The sequence below is a fragment of the Anguilla anguilla genome, chromosome 6 (assembly GCF_013347855.1).
Source record: "Anguilla anguilla isolate fAngAng1 chromosome 6, fAngAng1.pri, whole genome shotgun sequence".
Lineage (NCBI taxonomy): Eukaryota > Metazoa > Chordata > Actinopteri > Anguilliformes > Anguillidae > Anguilla > Anguilla anguilla.
Window position 1 is genome coordinate 31,657,461 of NC_049206.1, and position 16,885 is coordinate 31,674,345.

Here is a 16,885-nt window from a genome sequence, read left to right on the forward strand (position 1 = left end):
GGCTTGTAACCAAGTCTGTCAACAAACATAAAGAAACATAAAAAAATATGCTTCGGGACAGTTTTGGGAAGGTGGTGAAAAAGTTATTTTCGAGCCCTTGTACTATAACTCTCATGCACACTGCTATAAACGTTTGCCTAAATTTCCTCAGTCACCATCGTCTTTTCTAAATGTTAACAGCAAATCTAATCTAAAACCATTACTGGCTAGCATTAAATATGTTATAATGTATAGAATAATGCAGTTGAATAACGTCGTCTCTGACATACTGTACCCCGCTCTCCCTTAAATACCAGTCACGTTCTGAAATCTACAGCAGAAGCCAATGTATTTTTCTATTTCATTAATTAATAAAAATTATCCCTCTAAAACAACATGTTACTGCCTAAGATAACCATGTATATTAGATTGTAATGTGCATGGAATAATGGAATACTGACCTTGTATTTTTTCTATTTTAATAATTACAGATGGCCGGCTGTGAATGCGATGATGAGAAAACTTTCAGTTACGCTGACTTATAAATTTTTTAGACGTGTTATACATTGTTAGAAAGCTTATACTCTCACCTCCTGAATAAATTATTTGTCAATCAAGCCAGACTGTGCTAAAAAGGGCAACAACGCCGTAAACAATACGTGTGGTATCACACAGCTATTTTGGAAGGTACGCAGGCATCACAAATGTGTGTATATTTCACAAACGGATTGTCCAAGACAATATATGACCACTCAGTCTAAAAAGGGACATCACTACGCGTAAAACCAATGGTAAGGTTGTATATTTATTCAATATTTAGTCCCAGATATTGACTGTAGAATGACATGGTATCATTTTTGAAAACTTTATCTTGTTTATTTTGTTATTCAGTGAGCAGCGTTTTCTCAGCTGTATTGGCATATCTTAGGGCTATTGTTGGGTTTATCTTGTTGCTATGACGGAATACAATTTTTGAGTGGTGAAAGAATATTCTTATGAATGCCTAGATAGACAATATTGTCCATTATGTCATGGGTGGGGGGTGTAGTTGCAGATGAGACTGCAGGGAGGGGGTGCTTGTTAAACTAACGACCAGAGCGGCAATGGTGACGCTGCTAAACTCCGTATTCGGCATAGGTGTCGTGTATCATCTACTAATGAAACTAAAACAAAACGTTTCTGTTTTTAACTCATACTTTGGTTGCAGTAGCATTGAATGTCTGAGTTCAGCAATCTCGGCACGCCAGCGTGCCGACCACTAGGGGCTTTGCGCTAAGAGGTTAAACTCTTATGCATGCAAATCCTCTTGAAACTTGGCGACTGATCTATAGGGGGCGCTACAGTAATCTTTTTTATAATTAGGCCTATAGCTCTTGAAATGCCTTTTTTGATAACCGACTTACTCATCCTGAACACATCTGTAATAATCTATTTGCTTTCTGTAACTTTTTTCAGTACGCAATTTATAATTTTCAGAAAAACCTGAAAATAGGTTTGTCTAGTCACCAAATTTGGCATGCGGCATCTCTGGATGCACTTGAGTAAAATTTATAAAAAGATTTTACATACTCATTGTTAAGCTGTTAAGGCCTGGGAATTATTTTACATAATAAGCCATAATTCGTGAACGCAAAGTCCTATACTCATGAAACTTGAGATATCATCAGATAGTATCTTTAAATCAGAATGCAAAATATGAAGAAATTTTGGCCCATAGGAAGTACCACAATTAAAAAAGCTTGAAACGTATTACTAGTACAATTAGGCTTATAGCTCAAGGCATTGGGTGGACAATAAAAAATTTGTTTTCCGATAATTCTCTGGCTCATTCAGAAAATATCTGTGGCATTCGATCTGCTGAAAAAGCAGACTGGTCTCAGCTGTGCCGGCTAGTGGAGAGAGCACATGAACCTGGGTTGCATTAACTAGGTCAGCCCAGGTGCTTAACCCTCTGGGGTCGAGAGCTCCGCCGGCGGAGCTCGACAAGATGAAATTTACTTTCGTTTCTATTGGGATGATTAACTTCACTTATTAACTTGATTAATTAGATCATGTATGCTTCGTTAAACTTTACTCATTACTATGTGAATTTCGCTCAGCAGGAAGTCCGCCCAAATCGCATTCACATGTTAACAACATTATAATTACTCTCCATAGAAAGAGACTAAAGGAGGGGCGATGCGAGATCCATGTGAGAAATGCCAAGTCTGCGAAAGCGGGATGGAATGTCAACGTGTCACCTAATTCACTTCTTTTGAGGTTAACATTTCGTTTAATTTTGGAAAATGGTCCGTCCGGAAGCCGACACTGATGAAGAGCGGTGTCATTTCGAACAGCGAACTGATCCAGCTGAGGATCAACTTCATGCGTAAGTATATTTCGTATGATCATATTGGTAAACATGTGTAATGTATTGCAACGTATCTGTGTGTTTGTAGGAATATCCAGCAATATGCGCGTTTGTAAATTCCCACACTACGAACGATTCAAACTATTGCATCTCAAAATTATAGGCTAGGCTCTCTGCGTCTGGTTGTGTTAGAAGTATCAGGTAGACTGTATGTTTTTCGATCATATTGGTAATAAATAGCCCGTGGCATGGCTAAGATTCTAAAACTGATGTCCTCGCACAATCGATATTAGCATACTGTAAGTAAATTCGGGAAATAGCAATATAATAACCACTTAGCTAAACAGACCTAGCCTACTTCAGATTGAGGCATTGTTATTGATGAGTTGCGTGTAGTTGAGCTGGAATATCAATGTTTATTTAGTTTAGCTAATGTTGTTTCGTTGATAGCTTGCATTATTTGTAAATGTGTGTTGTATTACATTCTCTGTGTGTTTGTAGGAATATTCACTAATATGCGCGCTTGTAAATTCCCACACTACGAACGATTCTAACCATTGCTTCTCAAAATTATAGGCTACCTCTCTGCGTCTGGTTGTGTTTGTTTGGTTCTTTGTTTGTATATGATGTAACCATGTCACATTTCCTAAGTTTTGTTTTCATTAGTTAGTGGTTTGCCCCTTTTTTGTAAAGCACATTTAATTTGGGTGCTATATAAATAAAGTTTGATTTGATGTCACATTTCCTAACAATTTTGTTTTTATCATATTTACAGAGATGCTGATCAGGAAACATGGTGTAGTTCACCACTAGCTAAGAGGCCACGCAAGTGTTGCAAGAGTACACCAGTCTCATCTCATCTTCCATGCGTATAGTTTGCTTCAATAAATGTTCTGAAAATCAAAAGATGTCTTTGTTTCTGTCTTCTAAATGGCTCACTGAGTCTTTGTCTTAGTGCTGGGGAGGCATGCGGCCAGGTGTGAATAGCCTACTTAGCTGGCAGGTCGTCCTACCCAATGCATATTCAATACAGAAAGGCCATTTGCCCTCCCATTCTCACCTGGTGTTGAAAAATAGTAGTCACAACACTAACTTTTAGCAATGTATTTTATATTTCTCATTGGATTTGCTAAAATATTTTGTCATCTTTTGATACCCAAGACCCTGATGAACACATTTCAGTGACCAAAAGTCTTAGTCACAATTGTTCAGTGTGCTTTATTACAACATTCCTGTGCATGTTCAAAACTACTGTTTACAGTTTGTGTGTTTTTAGAGCAGTTTACAATCCACACATGATTATGACCTACTTACTGCTGCCATATTATTGTAGCTGAGTCTGTGCTGAAAACAAAGATATGAAACACTTTGGAATCACTGTATATAAAGTTGATGAAATTTACACAAATGTCAGAGCATCGCACAATCACCAGTGTGCCTCATTTTACCCTTAGACCCCAGAGGGTTAAAGGTGTGTTTCTCTCCACAGTTCAGGGCCGAGTCCGGGAGCACACACTGAGAGAGCGGGTTTTTGATTTTTGTTTAGTTCAGTTTCGGTTTTGTCCAAACACTACAAGGCAAAGAAAGAAATCAGCCAACTGAAAAGTTGGTCAACTACGAGCTACACCCCTCCCAGGGGTGTCATACTGGCGTGTGACAACATCATAATCTATCATCTGCTTTCTTTAACCCCTTCGCGAAATACCCTAGTGGTCGGCATGCTGGCGTGCCTAGATTTCTCAACTCAGACATTCATTGCGCATGCAAACAAACTATGACTTGAAAACAGAAACTGTGTATTCCAGTTTCATTAGTAGACGATAAACGACAACTATGCCGAATACGGAGCTTTGCAGTGCCACCATTGTTGCGTCGACCGTTCACTTAGGTTGGAGACCCCAGTGAATCAATGTGTAGGAAAATGATGTAGGAACTAGATTTTCATAAAAATATGCTTATATGTACACTACAGTGACTTCTGGAGTCGTTTTTTTTTTAGAGAATTTTACTTCTGCATCTAAAAAACCGCCAAACCGGAAGTGACGTAACAAAGGGGAGAGCCGTCAAGTTGAACAATAAAGAAGAATGGATCTCAATGGTAGTTTTGACACTGAAGAGGTTGTAAATGTTTATGCAAACGCATGTGACGGACCACAACCGTATAATTATGAGCCTGCTAGGCGTCCAAGAGACCAGGAGCAGACCAGGGTTAGAAGGAATAACGGTCAGAGGAGAGATATTGAGTTGTGGTGTGAGGAGAACCAGTGGAGAACTGGGCAGGTGTCTTGGTGAGTGACCAGCATTAGTTTATAGATATATCCACATTATATAACATGCCCCCGCCAAGGCGTAACTTGGCGGGATGGCATACCTGCCATCCCAATACCACTAACCTATTTAAAGACACTCAATTTCAAAAATAACGTATATAACCGAAATATTTTTAGCAGTAATACTTACATAGCAATGATGAAATCTTATGTTTTTGGAAGATAGAGACAGACAGTAAATCAATATCCGCTTCTGTCTTCCTCCATAAAAAGATGTCAGCTAGGTCTATCAGTAAACAAATGGCTTAGCTATGCCCAGAAGTCCTCAATAATAATAGTATTTTCCAAGAAATGTACAAGACAATATATGACCACTCAGTCTCAAAAGGGACATCTCTATGCATAAAACCAATGGCGAAGGTTGTATATTTATTCAATATTTCGTCATTTTGTAAAATGTTTTTAAATTGTTTATTTCGTTATTCAGTAAGCAGCATTTTCACTGCTTTATTGGCATATCTTAGGGCTACTGTTGGGTATCTTGTTGCTATGGCGAAATACGATTTTTGAGTGGTGCAAGAAAATTTTTATGAATGCCCAGATAGACAATATTTACTTTACCATTGGTTTTACACATAGAGATCTTTCGAGACTGAGTGCTAACAATTAAATATTGTTTTAATGTTGTCCCATCCCCATACAAGAAAACATTACATACTGCAGAGTACAGAAAAGCACACGAGAGTTAACCATTACACATTTAGGTAGTGTACCACATTGTGTGCATTATAATCTTTTTGCATTATTTTTGAATCTGATATCAATGTTTCATCTTAAACATTCATAAGGGGCACATTTATATGCTTTATAATGGACATTTTTGGAGAGATTCGGCATATGTTTCGGGACCCCTAGATATTTTAGACCACTGTACTGATGGAAAGCTTTCAATTCCCACTTAAAGATGATGCAACAGTGAGTTTCTTGAGTCAAAATAGTTGATTTGTAGTGAAATACATGATTATGTTGTGATTTACAGCAATGCATAATTCAGACATTTTGGACAGATTTGACACTGCAGGGCTCCAGACTAACTTTTTACATTGGTTGCACTGGTGCGCCTAATTCTTTCATTAAGGTGCACCAGCACATAATTTAGGTGCACCCAAAATTTTTCACTGCGCCTTTTGGCACCGCAATAATACATTTTAAGCGTTACCTTTTTTGTCAGTTCCCATACACGTTGGTAATTTCTTAACACATTATGTAAATGATTGTAAACAGGAATGAAGGTGCAGATAAATGTTTTTTCTTTATTTAAATCACAGCACAAACAAGAAATCGCAATAACCTCAATTGTTTAAAACTTTAAAAGTGCTGATGTTTAAAGTGCTTGACAAACTCAAATAAATAAATCAAACTCAAATAACTCAAACAAAAGTGTGCGCTGCTCCCGGGGGAGTACAGGGCGCGGTTTCACACATACACACTACATTACATTACATTACAGGCATTTAGCAGACGCTCTTATCCAGAGCGACTTACACAACTTTTTTTTACATAGCATTTTTACATTGTATCCATTTATACAGCTGGATATACACTGAAGCAATTTCGGTTAAGTACCCTGCTCAAGGGTACAACGGCAGTGTCCCACCCGGGAATCAAACCTGCAACCTTTTGGTTACAAGCCCAGTTCCTTACCCACTGTGCTACACTCCGTTACACACTAGTGATGCGCGGATCGGCTCTGACGTCATCCTAATCGCAACATCCACCCGCCACCCACCCAAACAAATAATTTTCTCCAATTTAGAGACCCGCATCCCTACGACTTAGTATTAGGGCCACATTGAGGGGGCAAAAAAATCAGAGTTTTCAAGAATAAGGTCGTAATATTACGAGAATAAAGTCATAATTGAGAAAAAAAAGTCATAATAGTATGAGAATAAAGTCATAATTTTACGAGAAAATATCATAATATTACGTAAAAGAAAATCGTAAAATTTCAAGGAAAAAAAACATTATTTTTAGGAAAATATATTACCAGCAACCAACAAAACGGGCGAGAGGACAGTCTAATTTCCTCCAAGTCCATGTTGTTCTTTTTTCGGAATAGAAAAGTTTCTTGCACATCTTTTCAAAGTCCTGTTACTTATGATAATGTGGTGCTGACGTGCTAAAAGATTAAGTAGGCTCTCTCGTTATTTGTGAAACCTATAGCCTACTAAAGTACAACTTCACAAGATGCTCCACGTTCCTCATTTTAACGCAGGCAGCAGGCTGCTCTTCTGATATTTCCCCACGTAGCCTAAAATTACGACTTTATTCTGGTAGTATTATGACTTCATTCTCGAAATATTACAACATTATTCTCGTAATATTACGACCTTATTCTTGAAATCTCTGATTTTTTTTTCCCTCAACGTGGCCCTAATACCCGATCACACATTACCGTATTTCTCATTATTTTGCAACTGTTGCATATGACATACCTAGCACTTGTCTCGTCATGGTTAAGCGTTTCACTAAATTGCTCCCAAGCTGATCTTTTCTGCCCTTCCTTTTTTTTTTTAAATTCTCCTTTTTCTCTCGGAGTGTGGCACAGTGGGTAAGGAACTGGGCTTGTAACCGAAAGGTCGCCGGTTCGATTCCCGGGTAAGGACACTGCCGTTGTACCCTTGAGCAAGGTATTTAACCTGCATTGCTTCAGTATATATATCCAGCTGTATAAATGGATACAATGTAAAATGCTATGTAAAAAGTTGTGTAAGTCGCTCTGGATAAGAGTGTCTGCTAAATGCCTGTAATGTAATGTAATGTAATGTAATATTTTTTGCCTCCATTGCTGCTTAAGACAAATGGACGCCGCAGTTCGCGCAATGAGAGTTTAGTCCGCTAATTTGTGCCGAAAAATTGAGCTTAAAATATGTTCACATTAGAGAATGTAATTAATATTTTCCTCGTTAATGATGAATTATTTCACCCACCCACAACCCATCCGCTTTTAATCAGAATGTTCATTTTTATGACTCGGCCAGCCCGATCAGTGGATTAACCGCGGTGCCCGCACATATAACTGCAATCCGCGCATCACTAATACACACATTCCTTATTTTTTTCCCCACCCGCATTCAGCAAAGAAGAATGTCACAGTCAGAGCCAACCAGAGGAGGAGTAGTGGCGGGTCTTCGCAGAATGTGGGTGGGAAAAAAATAACGCTACACTCATATACACACAGACAGACCTGCTAAATGTCAGGCGCAGCGGTTCGACCAATGAAAATGTTTAGTAGCACTTGACAGATTTTTGGGTCGCATGTGCAACCAAAATGGCCGCACTCTGGAGCCTTGCACTGGGTACACTGCTTACTTTTTGCTTCATAGATCTTTAGTATTTCTGCATATCCACCCTTAGACTTTACGCACTTGTGGTCAAGGAGTTTATTCAAGTCTTTGTGATGCTCACATCTTTAAAAAGCTTTAAATAACGGACCCCCCTAAATGGGCAAGGATTGGGCAGATTTGGCTATACCACAAGTATTAACTTGCTTCACAAACACAAAATGGTTTCTTTGCAGTTTTGTGTATGTGTGCTATTGGCTAAAATCACATCACATGTAATAAGCCCTCACATGGCTCAACCGTCGCCATTATTGCATTTTACCTTCCATTGCCCATTCAGCCTCTATGGGAATTTTTTCTTAAAAAAATTTATTTTTAAATTATTTCCAAAACCATTTGTAATTTCAAAAAGGTTTTGAACAAGAACACAGCTCTGAACCAAGCTGAATAATGTTGGAATGGCATGTTAAAAGCTGTAGGAGAAGCATGCAAAACGTTCTACAGAAAGATAATAATAATAACTAGAAGAGTGCACTCAGTAGAGTGCAAATCTCCGCCAGGCGTTAGCTTTGCTGATGCAACAATAGAGGCTACACAATCAATGCAACCAGACAAATACAATATTACAAGTTTTTACCATGTGCCACTGAAAATCCCAAAAACGCCGATTCAGTGAAGTAACGTTAAAGGCGGTGACATGTTAGCTAATTTCATTCATATCAGCCACAATGTGTTAGACAGAGCTAACGTCGACGTTATAGTCTGGCACTTTCGTTTCAAATCTGGACAGGAACAATTCCAAAAGACCAGCGATGTAAAATATCAATTTCAACGTGAAAATGCCAACAAAATAATTGCCAGATTCAAACATTAACGTACTCCATTAGTTGGCGGATTGTTTTGTTGGTATTTTAATGTTGACATTTTACATCGGTGGTCTTTCATTCCAAACGGAGGAGGAGGAGGAGGAGGAGAAGGCTGGCACCAAGACTGCACTGATTGGCAGCTAGCATCCTTTACTGCAATGTTCCACAACAGTTTGGTTGAAATATCTGCTTTCGTTCCACAGTAATTGATATTTACAGATTGTTTTTCCTGGTATAGTTTTTTGGTATATATCAAGTTTTACATCAATAAATCAAAGCATTGCAGAGATATAACTCACTTCCTGTTTGGCGCCTTTGCCATCAAATTTGTTTGTTTACAGCACCATATACTGATCAAACTCAGTATACCCAAAGTAAAACAAAAACTAAGTGGAAGCGGCCTTTTATTTCATGCCCCAAGTCTGCAGCCTTTTATTTAAAGCTCCAAGGCTGGAACACCCTAGCATTAGAAATCAGACAGGTAAGCTCTGAACAGTTCTAAAAAAAATAAATAAATAAATAAAAAAGTAAAGATCCCTCTCTTTTTGCCTTGGCTTTATTTCTTCATAGAATTACTTTTCTATTGTCTTTATCTTAACATCCTTTTTACATTTTAAAAAGTTTAAGTTTAATTCCTCTGTAGTTGTCATAAAGTGCTGCTTTATTTGTGTTCTTATTATCTGTAATTTTGAATTTTTAAAATTTAATTATTACTTTTAATTTTCTATGTTCTTGGTGTTATTTTTATAGTTTTTATCATTTTCAATTTTTAGCCTTTTACCGTTATCATAAAATTATATTTCACAAATGCTTTGTCTGTCTGTGATAAAGCACTTTGTGCTGCAATCCATGTATGAAAAGGTACTATACAAATAAATGTATTATTATCATTATTCAGACTAAATGGCTCACAGATCATGACAACATTTCTTGAATCCGATGGGCCAGAATCCTATGCTATGACTCACCAGGTAGTTGTCATCCTGGAAGGCATAGTGTAATGTGGTGATCCACTGGCTGTCTCCATTCACCAGCACGTCTCGCTCCTCCCGAAAGCAGGCTGTCTGAGTTCCAAAAAGAATAAGCAGCAGAAATGTATGATTAATTCATCCTTCTTTCTAATTATACAGGATAAATGGTATAAATCCCACAAACCATTTAACGCTTGAATAAACCACATCTCTCACGTGTGTTGCATGAGTAGCTCATGCTCCAGAAACATTTGTTTTCCTAAATGTCTTTCTCAGTGCCAAAGAGCAGTGAACTAGGCAGGTAGCTGAATGAAAGTTAAATGGGAAAGCCTGTTAGCTAGAGACAGGCACATCCAACTCATTACCAGCCTGTTGGAAGGCTTGCCACCCACCCACCCCCCCTAGTATTTCTAGAGGATTATCTAGAAATACTGAAGCAACACCTCAAGACATCAGCTAGAGAGTTAAAACTTGGTCATATCTGGGTCTTCCAGCAGGACAATGATCCAAAGCATACCTTCAAAGTTGTAACAAAATGGCTAAAGACAACAAAGTGAAAGTACTGGAGTGGCCATCACAAAGCTGATATAGTACATAAAAGCTGAAATAAATCTGTCTCTTAGCTATTATTTTGAAATGACCTCTTATGGAAATTAAATAGATACCCTAATTGACTTAACACAGGAAATGTATGGTAACATGAAATGTGTGGAGTTGTGAAAAATTGAGTTTGAATGTCTTTAGCCTAGGTGCATGTAAACTTTTGGCCTCAACTGTATCAGTGTTTCCCATATAATGTTTTTCAGGCCTGGTGGTAAGCACTGAAAAACCTCTAAACAGGTGGCAATTGACGTGGTCGGATGGTGCAGCAGGTAGTCTACAATTTATATTTGCTTTAAAATTTTGTTTGCTCTATATACATCCAAGACTTAAAATGAGCACATGGAAAGGCTAACTTAATACACTGCATTTATTGCATAAAAATAAGCTTTGTAATGTAAGGCGGTTCACAGAAGAGTGCCCAAATGAAAATAGACTGTTTACTGTGCTGACAGGGAGTCAGCAGGGTCTGAAAAAAAATTGCAAAACATCCTACTGGATCTCATAAATGTAAAACCTCTCCATAATACCGCGTAATCATGTTTTGCATTGATGGAAAGCCAATGCCATGGGGAACAAGTTGGTTTCTTTAGTGGTGGGGCGCTGACTAAACATCTTGATACCTATGGGTCAGCACTGAGCCAGATACAAAGGTTAAGCTGGTGTGCTATGCTTGAAGAGATAGCCCAAGCAGGATCATTTACGTACTGTTTTGTTATCGTCGTGTCTTCATTTGATGACTTGGTGTTTTGCTTTGATCTTTGGATATACAAGGGAAAAGGGGCAATGGTTCAAGGAGACTCGCCAATACGACCTTGAACGCATATGCATATAGCCATCTCACCACACACACTCTTTTGCATCTGTTTCTTATCGTCATTACACATACTATATAATAAACTGCATTCACTTTAACCTGGCATTCCTTTTTGACTGTTACCACTGCACATCTAGCAGTTTCAGGGTCCTAACATAAGCATAGAACTGCACCCCGTAGTCACTCGCCTATACACTAGTGCCGTAGCAGGATACACTACTGTATCTACGCAGGGCACACAAGCCAGAGGCACGTACACATCTACTACCTACGATAGATAGCGATCCATATAGGTAAACACCACTTGCAGTCTCCTTCTATGCATAACTGTTAGCACAGAGGAAAGGTTTAAACATTAGTCAGATAACTGACACAAGATTAAATGAACCCCGTTCCAGTAGCCCCGGGTAAGACTACGTGCATTTCTTCGCCACTCAGATACTTCTGCTGTTTGGTGTATCTGAAGCGGTTCTTACAGTAATCTCTGCCACATTATAATTATGACTCCACAATTGCATACAGAGCATCTTTAACAATGTTACAAACTTGTGACAAAGAATATTTTTAAAACATTCAGTGAAAATTTATTTGATAAAATTAATTTACTTTAGATTAAAGTCCAGGAAGTTGTTGGGTGTGAAGCATTGTTATTGGAAAAAAATAAGGACACACCTGGCATTACTTTGCAGGTTTACCAAGGTTTTATGCACCTTGTGCATTAATGTTAACATCCTCTACCCTTTACAAAATATTAGCACATCATGAATATAGGAGAAAACGTTTAATACTTGGTTGTCCATTGCCCACATTGGAGGTTCTCGTTTAGGCCGTGCTCACATTGTCGTAAAATTTCCTCTTACCATAAAGAATGTCTGACTAGTTCACATTCTGGACAGAGGTGATTGCAAGCTAACCGGAAGTGCACTCCTAAAATTTCTTCTTACTGTGAAGAGTGCCTGACCCGTAAGCGTAGGAAATGTATTAACACAACGGCACAATCGAGAAATACCATTTTGGAAAAAAGGGTATAGGACTGTCATCCTCGAAGTCCGGACTACGGTCCGGATCTAGACCGAACCAGAACTGTGTCCGAACTCTGAGCAAATTATACTTTTCATATGTATTATTTATATTATCTGCAAGACATCGCCATGACGCAACAAGTCAAAATTCTCCGCTTTCTCCACTGCAAGCAGTGCTCCGAATGTTCGCCTGCTCCACTGTCTGTGTGAGGATGTCTACTCTGCTTTGGTTTGGTCCAATCACATTCAGTGTCCTGTCATCTCCATGACAACGATGGGTTGACATGGCGCTGGGCTCATTAAGAGTTGACTGCGCAGCTAGTTTCGTCAGCAGTTAGCTAGTAGCCTAGTTTTGTCGGCAGTCAGCTAGTAGCCTAGTTTCGTCAGCAGTTAGCTAGTAGCCTAGATTTTGAATGTGAATCAATCTAAAATGGCATGCTCAAAGGTGGCCAGTAAAAGAAAAGTTCTTGTTACATCTAGGCTATGTCACAACGAGACAAAGCAACTGAGTCCTCACTCAGAGTGGCATAGGTGTTGGGTAAACACAAGAAGCCATTTTCTGATGCGGAAATAATAAAAGAATGTAGGACTGAAGTGATGGAGACCATGTTTGAAAGCAAACCAAAAGAGGAAATGACAGGTAAAACCAAGAAAGTCCCCCTCTCAGATTCCACAGCAACAAGAAGAACTGAAATACTGGCTGGCAATTTGATTAAACAGCTTTGTGATGGAATAAAAAATGCACAGTGCATTTCCTTAGCTGTGGATGAGTCTATTGACACCACTGACAATGCTCAGTTGCTGGTGTTTGTGAGGTTTTATGATGAGGCAAAGGGGGAGTTTGTTGAAGATGTGTTGGGCCTGACAAACCTCAGTGGACACACAAGGAGGGAAGACATTTATGAAGCAATAATGGGAATTCTGAAGGAAAGTTGTGTCAATTGCTACTGATGGAGCTCCAGCCATGATGGGGAGAGGGAGAGGACTGGTTCAGCGCCTGAAAGATCACCACCCTGACCTGATATCTTACCACTGCATAATCCACCAGTCTGTCCTTTGTGCAAGTCTTGGAGAAGTGTACTCTGAAATCTTGGCAACAGTGATGCGACTCATAAACTTTTTGAGAGCATCATCTTCACTGCAGCATCGCTTGCTGCGCACATTCCTGACAGAGGTCAATGCAACTTTTGATGATTTGATCCTGCACAACAATGTCAGATGGCTGAGCAAAGGCAAGGTCCTGGAGCGTTTTTGAGCCATTAGGAAAGAGTAGCAAGTGTTTCTGTCAGAGCAAAAGAGAGCAAGAGCAAAACAGTTCAAAATGAAGAAAAGATGAAAGCTGTTGCATTTTTGGCTGATATAACATCTCATCTAAATTACCTAAATCTCAAGCTACAGGGCAAGAACAGCACAGTGTGTGAGCTGATATCAGCAGTGCGTGCTTTCCAGAGGAAACTGGAGGTTTTCAAAAGTGACCTACAGGTAAGCCTTTTTAATCTTTTCTACCATACACCTTTGAACACCTTTTTGGTACTTCATCATACCCTTTTAAGCAGCACTCCTTATTCCTTTTTATTTTTTACCTACAGGAGGGACTGCTCCACTTCCCAAAACTTTTGGAACAGACCAAAGGAGAAGAACATCCTCAGAATCATATTGAATTCCTGGAGAAGCTGACTGAAAATTTCAAGACTCGCTTTGATGACTTCACTTTAGGAAAACAAGTCCTACTGTACATTGAAAACCCATTCCTGGTCAGAAATGTCAAGAGTTCTCTGCAGAAGCACAACAAATCTTTTCAAGGGCCAGTGCGCTGCTTCTCTCCATGTGAGTTGATAGACCTCCAGGAAAACCTTGCACTGAAAGAGGCTGACTGTGACGCTCTCACCTTCTAGACAAAGATGGTTAGTGCAGCTAATTTCCCTCTCTTGCATAAGATGGCACTTCACATTCTCACGTTTGGCTCAACCTACAGCTGTGAGTCTGCATTCTCAACAATGAACATGGTGAAGAACCGCAGCCGACTCACCAATGAACATTGCAGCAGTGTCTCCGCCTGGCCATCACACCTTTTGTGCCGAAGTTCAAAGTCTTGGCAATAGACCAAAGGTGCCACTTCTCTCATTAACCTCTTAAGGCACAAGCCAAATCTTGCCAATCCTTGCCCATTTAGGGGGTACCCTATTTAAAGCTTTATAACTCCAGATGTGAACACCACAAAGACTTGAAAAATGGCTTAAAAGAAGCAAGACATTTGTACAATTTTCCAATACTAACAGATTAGTTTATATTCATAATTTTGGAAGAAATAAAGTGCCACAAATGCAATTGTTTTGACAAAAAAACAAAAATAAATTTGCACTTTTTAAGTTTGCAATGAAACACTGAGAGATTGCATATATACAGGAGGTTAAACCATACATGTGCTAGGTCAAAAACTTCTTGACCACAAGTTCATAAAATTTAAGGGTGGATATGTAGAACTACTATAGATATATGAAGCAAAAACTAAGCAGTGTACCCAGCATCTCCAAATCTATCCAAAATGTCTAAATTATGCATTGCTGTAAATCATAACATATCCACGTATTTCACTACAAATCAACTGTTTTGACTCAAGAAAATCACTGTTGCATAATTTTCAAATGGGAATTACAAGCTTTCAGTCAGTACAGTGGTCTAAAATAGCTAGGTGTCCAGAAACATATCCAAAATCTCTCCAAAATTGAATAAAATGCTTTTTGTCCTTTATAAAGCATATAAATGAGCCCCTTATGAGGGTTTAAGATGAAACATTGCTATCAGATTAAAAAGATAATGCAAAAATATTGTCACACAATGCGGTACAGTACCTAGATGTGTAATAATTAACTTGTGTGTATTTCTATACTCTGTACTATCGTATGTTTTCTTGTATGGGGATGAGACAACATGAAAACAATTTTCACCCGTCCACCACGTTTTGGCAATGTTCCAGCTCTGACGTCATCACTGTTGCATGCTTCACAAAAACTATTACACTTCCATCTAACGCTTACATTACAGTGTGAAATATTTACATTATATAACACCACTAACCTATTTAAAGATACTCAATTTCAAAAATAACGTATATAACCGAAATATTTTGAGCGGTAATACTTACATAGCAACGATGAAATCTCCTCTATGTTCAGTTGATGGAGACAGAGACAGTATCAATGATATTGTTCTATTCGTTTCTGTTTTGCTCCAGAAAACGATGTCAGCTAGGTCTATCAGCAAACATATGGCTTAGCTATGTTCAGAAGTCCTCAATAATAATTGTATTTTCCAAGAAACTACGAAATATCCTTGAACACGTTTCGTTAGGTGCATCGTATTTGTCTGCTAACAGAGTGAACGCGTAAGTGAATGCGATGCTAATAATATTTTCTGTTAGGCTGACCTATAAAACGCTATTCCAAAAGCAGAATTAGACATGTTATACATCGTTAGAAAGCTTATACTCTCGCCTACTGAATAAATGAATTGTCAATCAAGTCGGACTGTACTAAAAAGGGCGACGACGCCGTAAACAACAGGTGTGGTGTTACGCACAGCTATTTTGGAAGATACCCAGGCGTCACAGATGCGCGTATATTTCCCAAACGGATTGTCCAAGACAATATGACCACGCAGTCTCAAAAGGGACATCTCTACATGTAAAACCAACAGTAAGGTTTTATATTTATTCAATATCTAGTCCCAGATATTGACTGTAGAATGACATGGTATCATTTTTAAAAACTTTTTCTCGTTTATTTCGTTATTCAGTGAGCAGCGTTTTCACTGCTGTATAGGCATATCTTAGGGCTATTGTCGGGTTTATCTTGTTGCTATGACGGAATACGATTTTTTAGTGGTGAAAGAATATTTTTATGAATGCCAAGATAGACAATATTGTCCATTATGTCAAGGGTGGGGGGTGTTTTTTTAGATGAGACTGCAGGGAGGGGATGCGTGTTAAATGAACGACCGGAGCGACAATGGTGGGGCTGCGAAACTCCGTTTTCGGCATAGTTGTCATGTATCGTCTACTAATGAAACAAACAACGCGTTTCTGTTTTCATCTCACACGTTGGTTGCAGTAGCACCGAATGTTTGACTTTAGTAATCTAGGCACGCGGGCCTGCCCACCACTAGGGGCTGTGCGCTAAGAGGTTAAGCAACAGTGTTTGACACAATGTACAATATTTCTGGACATATTTGGACTTTGAGTCTTGGGATGGTTTGATTCACCTTTGGTGGGTGGGTGTGTGAACCGGTTGGGGGGATGGGGAAAATGGGGAAATGGTGATTTGTAGATCCTTTGTATATACATCACGGAGATAGTTTCCAGGGGCGTTTTTACATTAGGGGCATGTGGGGCAGTGCCCCACCAAAGGTGGTGCTGTGGTGCAAGATTATCGTAACCTCTGAACGTTGTGGCATAATGTATTTTATATTTAATACAAAATAGTGATTCAGTGGTGAAAATGGCGTGTATAAATATAATATACTTGACTCACAATCCTTATAGTGCTGCTTTGGAGTAATTTCCTTTGTGTGTATGTGTGTGCTCCCGCTGCGGACTGCGCGCCCTGTCCTATCTCTCTGCTGTGGGGCAGCGGAGCACTCTGCCCCATCGTTGCTAGGAGAACAACAT

At 39.0% G+C, this 16,885-nt stretch overlaps 1 protein-coding gene across 6 annotated transcripts in view; it reads right to left on the bottom strand.

Annotated features, from left to right (window-relative positions):
• LOC118229832 (serine/threonine-protein kinase MRCK alpha-like) overlaps positions 1–16,885 on the bottom strand; it is a 375,259-nt gene that overhangs the window by 291,352 nt on the left and 67,022 nt on the right. For all 6 annotated transcript variants that reach the window (XM_035422277.1, XM_035422272.1, XM_035422276.1 and 3 more), the window contains exon 4: positions 9,778–9,873. In XM_035422277.1, coding sequence (XP_035278168.1) covers positions 9,778–9,873 — 96 coding nt within the window. The remainder of the gene's footprint in view (positions 1–9,777; positions 9,874–16,885) is intronic.